At 37.9% G+C, this 7,963-nt stretch overlaps 3 protein-coding genes across 3 annotated transcripts in view; 2 read left to right on the forward strand and 1 right to left on the reverse strand.

Annotated features, from left to right (window-relative positions):
• The window catches only part of LOC125221441 (probable protein phosphatase 2C 40), a gene marked incomplete at its 5' end in the record, with an annotated part of 52,014 nt that extends 45,076 nt beyond the window's left edge, over window positions 1-6,938 (forward strand). Inside the window, 2 exon segments of the mRNA XM_048123561.1 lie at window positions 6,643-6,683; window positions 6,685-6,938. Coding sequence (XP_047979518.1) covers window positions 6,643-6,683; window positions 6,685-6,774 — 131 coding nt within the window.
• Window positions 1,719-6,152, forward strand: LOC125222606 (cell division control protein 48 homolog C-like). Its single transcript, XM_048125311.1, has 11 exons — window positions 1,719-1,954; window positions 2,050-2,979; window positions 3,231-3,832; window positions 3,919-4,071; window positions 4,227-4,343; window positions 4,420-4,524; window positions 4,947-5,012; window positions 5,092-5,156; window positions 5,249-5,450; window positions 5,601-5,735; window positions 5,829-6,152. Exons 2-11 carry the CDS (start codon window positions 2,058-2,060, stop codon window positions 5,874-5,876), a joined length of 2,415 nt encoding a protein of 804 aa, XP_047981268.1. The 5' UTR covers window positions 1,719-1,954; window positions 2,050-2,057; the 3' UTR covers window positions 5,877-6,152.
• Window positions 6,939-7,231: 293 nt separating the features above from the next.
• The window catches only part of LOC125223487, a 2,423-nt gene continuing 1,691 nt past the window's right edge, over window positions 7,232-7,963 (reverse strand). Inside the window, exons 5-7 of the mRNA XM_048126660.1 lie at window positions 7,780-7,833; window positions 7,621-7,692; window positions 7,232-7,518 (exon numbers count right to left, since the gene is read on the reverse strand). Of these exons, the coding sequence (XP_047982617.1) occupies window positions 7,408-7,518; window positions 7,621-7,692; window positions 7,780-7,833 (237 nt within the window). The 3' untranslated portion in view covers window positions 7,232-7,407. The remainder of the gene's footprint in view (window positions 7,519-7,620; window positions 7,693-7,779; window positions 7,834-7,963) is intronic.

Below are 7,963 nucleotides of genomic sequence, written 5' to 3' on the forward strand. Positions count from 1 at the left end.
ACACGATTCTTCTCATGGTTGTAACATAATAAAAAAATCAAATTTAAGCACGACCGGAGAATATACAAACAATAACACAATACAATTAAGCTTTTGGGTCATACTAAACGGATATTCGAGTCATGGAAACGTATGGGTAAACAGGGTCATAATAATGGAATATACGAGTCATGACATAAAATTACTAACTAAAAGATTACTTTATCGGTTGACCCAAAACATCACGTATTCTTCTGGGTCATACTAGACTGAAATTTAAGTCATGGAAAAATATGTGTACATTGAGTCATAATAATCCAATATCGAGTCATGACATTAAACTACAAAGCCGCACACGAATATGACTAATTTCAAACAACCTGCCAGTGCAAATAAAATTGACTCGAAAACAAAATTAAACTGAAGTCACTTCGAAAAAGATAATATGTAGTCCATTAAAATTTGAATTATTAAAATCCAATAAACAAACAATTAAACTGAAGTAACTTCCAACATAACCTGACATTGGAAATACTATGGAGTACAACAAAACCTGAAAGTTGGACTGACATTACTTCAATAAAAAGAATACATGGTATCAAACTTCAGAATTTCTTCTAGACCGACGCTTCTCTTTCTCTTTGAATTTGTCGCAATTCCTACATGGCAATCTAGTGTATTTAAATCTACAACAATAAAAATAAACACAGACAGTGGATGATGATTAACAGCGAATAATAGATGTAGAAAAAAGAACTGCTAAAAATTATTACAGTGTATAATATGTCATGATAGATGCATATTGAGGTCATACAAAAATATGTCATAGTAGCCCAAAAACTAAGTGATACTTATAGTTTTACAAATACTGATAAAGACACTAATAAAAATAATTGATATATATGATATGTCATACTAAGTGTAGATTGAGGTCATACGCAGTTATGTCACAATAAAAATCTAAATAAGTGTATTCTCAAGAATGTCATCGGAGAATGATTGATTATCGACATGGAAGAAGATGGCGTTTGGGATTCCATTTCCAAAAATCTATACCACGATGTAAACCACCATATTTGAATATCAAAACAATAAACAAGAACAATGAAATTTCAGATAATTAAATTATAGGTTAAATACAAACTGCCCGACGAAGTGAGAACTGATATAAATACGATATTATATTGTTGTAACTTACCGCAGATACATGATATGGAAACAAGAGATGCAAATGTAGTAGATTGATGCGACGACGGAATGTGAATGTAATCGGAATTAGCTAGTTTTCAAAATTGTGGAATGCAAACTCAAAGTTTGTGAAGAAGAAGAAGAAGAAGAAGAAGAAGAAGCTGGATACTAATTAGAATGGAAAAAATGAAATGAAGATCGTATGAATCTTCATGGAAGATATGAAGGAGAGAAATTAAGGAATGTTTACTGGAAAGTCACGCTGACAATTAGTTAGTGAATAGAGGAAATAACAATATCATAGGACTTACCATAACTAACGAAATGAGAGATTGACAAAATTGGCCTTTAATGATAATTAGTGATTAAATTAATAATATCTTCCAAATTAATATAGCCATTAGATATTGATCAGATCGGCTAATCCAATGGACAAAAAACGGTCTGTATTTCTTGATTTAAGGCCATACTTGTTTTGATTAAAAACCTATATATATATCAATACTACCAAACTAAGCCCTATAAATAAACCTTAATTATCATAAATACAGATTTGTCCGAGAAGGGAAACAAGCCCGATAAATAAACCCTAATTATCGTCAATACTGATCTGTCCGCCTCCCTCCTCCTTCCTCTCTAACCCTGAATCTCTCAACCTCAGACCTCTCCAACGCCGTCCATCCTCCAGCGGCCAGCTCTGACCCGGCTCCCCTCCACCCACGCTGTCGTCTCCAAGCTCCAGGCTCCAGCAGTCCAGTTTCACGCCACGCCTCCAGACCAGAAGAAGGTAAAACACTACTTGCACCTTCAATTGCACATCCGCACCGTTTGTTGTTCAATTTCTAATTCCCTAATTCTAATTTATCCCCTTTGTTCCAGCAGCCACCGATATGGGAAGGCGACGGAGCGGTGGCAGCACTGGAAAACTGCATTCCAACAATGACCGAATTCTCCGCCGCCACATTGAATCCGCTGGGAAAAGCTACTCGACCGTCGACGAGCTGGTGGACCACCTCCGCTCCTCCTACCCGCACTACTCCCGCCACAAGCTCCGGCCTTTCACGAAGCATGTGGAAAGAGTAATTGCGGTTCACGATATGGACCACTCAGACGACGGCGATACTCCAATCGCGATCAAACGAAGGAAGATAGACGATAAAGAGGAGAAGCTGCTTCAAATTGAAGCGGAGCACCTGAGGCGTCGGAGCGGCGACACGATCGACGGCTGCTCATTGTCCTCGTTGGCGTCGTCTTACTCTTCCGGAGGCGGCGGTTCTAATAATGAAGAGGCGTCGGAGGACGCCGTCTATGGGGAGAAGGTTGAGCCTGAGTTTGATTTGATGAAGTCGATGTTGAGGGAGGGTTTGCGTCGGAAATCGGAGAAACTTGGGGTGGAAAGAGTTAATAAGGAGTCTGTTGAGCTGGAAGTGGTGGATAACAAGGGTATGAAGGAGGTGAATTTGATGAATCAGCAATCTAAATTAGGTCATGATGTCAATAGCAATGATAGCAAAAATGTGAATAAAAATCAGAGCAATCACATTGGTGGAAAGGATGAGAATGTGATCACTGAGGCAATGTTTAAGGATTTAGGTGGTATTAGTGAAGTGATTGAGGAATTGAAGATAAGTGTCATCTTGTCGTTTTATCGGCCGCAGCTAGATCACCACATCGGGGTCAAGCCCATGGCTGGGATTTTATTGCATGGGCCGCCGGGTTGTGGGAAGACGAAGTTGGCTCATGCCATTGCCAATGAGACGGGAGTGCCATTTTACAAAATTGGTGCCACTGAATTGTTGTCCGGAGTTGCTGGTATGAAATCATGTTTACTTATGTTAAACTTTCAATTCTGTTTTTTATAGTGATGCATTGTTGCTATATTTAGGTTATTGTATTTGTATCGATTTTTCGTGTTTTAATCTCTCATCTGGTTATCGACTAATTCACTTAAGTTTAGAAATTCTGTTTTGTAGTATTATACTTCTTTATAATCTAGAATTAGTTCACTTTTCTTAAGTATCTGTTATGCAAAATCTTATTGTTGTTGACATGAATCTTTCTAGGTGAATCGGAAGGGAACATAAGAGAGTTGTTCCGAAAAGCATACAGGACAGCACCATCTATAGTATTCATTGATGAAATTGATGCAATTGCTTCAAAAAGGGATAACTTACAGAGGGAAACGGAGAAACGCATCGTGACACAATTGATGACTAGCATGGATGAATCACACGTGCCTGTACAACCTGCTGGCAATGATGTGAGCTCTGCAAGCTCTAATAGCAGACCAGGCTATGTACTTGTGATTGCAGCAACAAATAGACCAGATGCCATGGACCCTGCATTGAGGAGGCCTGGGCGATTTGATCTTGAAATTGCGTTAGGCGTTCCTAATGAAGCTGCCCGGATTGAAATACTCTCCATGCAAACAAGGAATCTTAGACTTGAAGGTGCTATAGATCTTCAGAAAATAGCTAGATTGACTCCAGGTTTTACTGGAGCAGATTTGACAGCAATAGCTCTCAAGGCTGGTATCCTTGCAAAGAAGAGAATTGCTTGCAAGAAAAGGGATGAGCTGTCCAAAGATCACAGCGAAGATTGGTTCAAGTTGCCGTGGTCAGATCAAGAAATGGAGAATCTCTATGTAACCATGGCTGATTTTGAGGTAGCTTGTTCTTATTTAATCACACACTGATGAAATAACAAATGCTTGGTTTTGTATAATCATTTTCAATGTGTTCTAAATGGCAGGAAGCTGCTAAAACGGTCCAACCTTCTTTGAGAAGAGAAGGATTTTCTGGCATACCGAATGTGAAGTGGGATGATGTTGGCGGCTTGCATTCTCTCAGAAAAGAGTTTGAACTTCATATAGTTAGACGTATAAAATTTCGTGAAGCTTATGAGGTAAATTTGTTTTATTTCGTAGTCCTACTTTATTCAGCCGCGTAAATTGAATTATGTGAGTGAAATTTGATTACTTTGATTGTTTCCTAATTGTCTTTTATTTTAGTAAATCATACTAGTTTGCAATTTTGTAAAACTTTTCCTACTTGCTGCAGACACTTGGGTTGGACTTAGCAACTTGCTTTTTGCTCTATGGCCCTCCTGGCTGCGGAAAGACGTTGATCGCCAAGGCTGTGGCTAATGAAGCGGGAGCCAATTTTATACACATTAAGGTTCTTTTAAGTTAATATGTACATAAATATAAATGGGAGAAAAATACTATTTTACTAAAATTTTGTTTTTATCAAGGGTCCTGAACTATTGAGTAAATATGTGGGTGAAACTGAGTTGGCAGTCCGCACAATTTTCACTCGAGCAAGGACATGTTCTCCATGCATAATTTTTTTCGACGAGGTACTCCCGTTCTCTTTAATTTTGTTTTTACTATTAGATGCAACATGTTTGATATAATGTTTCAATTACATCATATATTGTACAATTTTCTACTACAATTTTTGTTTCTAATGAAAAACAGAATGTTAACATTGGTAATTTTGTCAAAGATACTAAATTTTGAATCTGAAATATGGTGTAATTTACTACTCCGTGTATAATAATATGCATATGATATTGTGATCAACTATAAAAAAAATTTCGCACTGCATAACCAGAATGACCTCTATTGTATATAAAGCCTTTTTTTTAATTGTTTCCTTCCTTTGCTAGAGAGATCAACTTCTTTTTAAATATATATAAACTACACTTTGTCTTACTTTTCTGCTTATTGAATTTGGTAATTTCTCATCTCTGACTCTCTACATACTTTTTCCCACCAGGTGGATGCACTGACAACAAAGCGTGGTCGGGAAGGGGGATGGGTCGTTGAGCGACCCCTGACTCAGGTTAGCAAATAGTAGTGCTTAGTGCAAATTTTGTTCATTCCAAATATTCATCTAAAACAGATAATGTCTTCCGTTGCAGCTGCTGATAGAATTCGATGGCTCAGAACAGAGAAGGGATGTTTATGTAATTGGTGCTACAAATAGGTACTACATGGATTATCAAATTTCCTTTCTTCTAGAGAATTGACCCCTTCTGCCCTTATTTGACAATTCTTATATTGCTGAGTTATTGGCAGGCCTGAAATGATGGATGACGCAATGCTCCGACCAGGAAGGTTCGGAAAGCTTATGTATGTTCCCCTCCCTAGTCCAGACGAACGGGGAATGATCTTAAAAGCCCTTGCTCGGAATAAGCCAGTTGATGCCAATGTGGACCTCATGGCTCTGGGCAAGCACAGTCGATGTGACAAATTTAGTGGCGCTGATCTCTCCGCTCTGGTTAGCCCCTTTTTCCTTTTCTTCTACTTATTCTGTCCACAGAATCAATACTTGTTGCTAAATTTTGTCCCTTTTCTCCTAAACACAAGGAGTGTAATAGTTTGATGAGAGATAATTTTGACTCTGTTTTTCGCTTGAACCCAACATTAGATGGTTGAAGCTGCTACGGCTGTGCTAGAAGATCAACTATCATCAATGGATACAAGTAGTGGTGTACAATGGACGATCAAAGAGAACCATTTTATGAGCGCGTTGCAGAAAATCTCGCCGTCTGTGTCGGACGAGGTGCTTCTCATTAACTAGTACTACGTTTCTCCCAAAATTCTCGCTTGTGATGTTTATCTTGCCTCATGGTCACATATTTGTTTTTGGGTGCAGAAAATACAAGAATACAAGGCTTTTTTGGAAAAATTCAAGTCTCAATGAGACTACAGTTTTGACCCTTCAATCCTTTCCCTGAAGGGAAGTTTAGAGGAGACACCCTTCAATCCTTTCCCTGAAGGGAAGTTTAGAGGAGACTCTTTTTGTAGCAGCAGAGATTTGGTGTAATTTTTAAAAAAAATTATTTTTGCATACATTTGGTGAAAAGATATATATATTTATAGTAAGGTTAAGTTGATGATGAGCCCCGGAGTTGTGGAACGGGAGTTTTATGTGAAATGTTTTGTTCTTTTGTTATGAAAAAGATCCTCATAACCTCAATGTGTCTTTTTATAAATTTGTTTACTCCCTTCTTTTCCCAAATTAGTTTTCTTTTGCCATTTAGTTTGTTTCAAGAAAAAGATCCTCATAAGCTCAATATGTTTTAATAAACGAACAACTAAAAGTTTAATTGTGAAGGAAGATATTGATACTTAGATGGATATCTTTTTAAGACCACCACTTGCAACACTAACAAATGAAGGCAATCCATGTGTAAATTCCATAATGGAAGAAGTGATATGTTGCCTACAACGGATGATCTCTATCTCTGTGGTAGCCTCTGCATACTTCCTTTTTCGATTATTCGAAATTATATTGTAATGATCTACGACATCAGCATTATATGGCAGGCCAGATTAAATAATCATCTTTGCAACTTGCAAAACTTCTTATGCTTCAAACAGTAATCGAACGAAGCGAAAGTCTTGAATAAGTCTCTTTCAGTTGCACGACTTTTGCTGAAAATGTTGCGTTGTACTATTATCTACAGGCTTTAGCATGGAAGAGCTGATGAGCATCCCTGCTGACAGTAAAGAGAAAATATCACGACGACATCACAGTCATTGTGATCGTCTTGGGGACGAACAAACGCACCTCGAAGGCGTCAACGTTGTGCCTATGAAACAGACCAACTTTTTGCAGCTTCTTAGCTTTAGATTCCCTCCTTAGATAAAGGTACATGATAAACTCGGGGCGTAAATATTACTTCTTATAACGTTGCAAAAATCGCCTGTTTGTATGTGGATTGAATATCTTCTTCTGCAAGGTGTAATGCCTTTGCCATTCTTTTGTGCTTCTTCCCTTTTTATCATCAAGAGTCAAGAAGTTGATTCTGAAGATTATTGAATTTGTGGGAGTACTTTTTTTATGGATGAAAATAGCATTTGGAGAAAGGTTGTACTAAAATTTAAAACGAAACTAAAATCGTTGTGTTTTATGCTCGATTCCTCGTGTTGGTGCGACTTCTCAACGTATAAGGCTTTGCTGAAAATATATATATGCCGAATAGCAATAATGAGCATATTGCCAGCAGAAACCTTGGCAATTGTGAGAACTTAACAGCAGATTCCAAATGAAAATGACTAAATAATTTAAAATTTGGATAGATGGAAATATATTAGCATCACTGTTAGTGATAGAGGGCTTAATGTCACGTGATGAAATTGAGAAGAGAGTTCAGACACATAAAAATTTGGGATGGCAAAAGAAGTCATCCCCAATAGTAAACGGAGGAAGAATTCAATCTACTCATGAATCATGATTGATGAGTTGCTTTACCCTCGTCTTTTGGTAATTCTTGATCTATACTCTTGTTGGCTTCCACGTCTCTCGTGCCTCCGAGCTCCTTTGGTTCTCCAAGATCATCCTGCAGTTAAGAAAGATTTGAATGAATGGAGTAGAGCATTTGAAAAAATCTCATATTAAAGCTGAATCGAGAAGCCATGACATGTTGGCATAACATACTGACCCCTAGATTTTTTAGGCTGGCTGCAACGTCTTCCTGCTGCTGTTGGAGAGTAGTCCTCAGCTCTTGAAATTCCTTTGTGTATCAATCAAACAAGGATGTGATAAGTGCGTGTGATTTTACATGTAAGGCATAAGTATGAAGCGAAAGAGGGGAACTGACTGTTCGTAGCTGATCAACTTCAGTATTTAGTGACTTCTTAAGATCTGAGAGCTCCTGTAGGAAGACAGGGAATGGGTTAGTGGATCATATGTGAGGATTCAAGTATCAAATTCATCGAGTTTAGATGCAAATAAAGTTTTTGATCACTATTGATTGCTACGTCCAGACATTTTTGCTGTTTCTG

The sequence above is a fragment of the Salvia hispanica genome, chromosome 4 (genome assembly GCF_023119035.1).
Source record: "Salvia hispanica cultivar TCC Black 2014 chromosome 4, UniMelb_Shisp_WGS_1.0, whole genome shotgun sequence".
Classification (NCBI taxonomy): Eukaryota; Viridiplantae; Streptophyta; class Magnoliopsida; order Lamiales; family Lamiaceae; genus Salvia; species Salvia hispanica.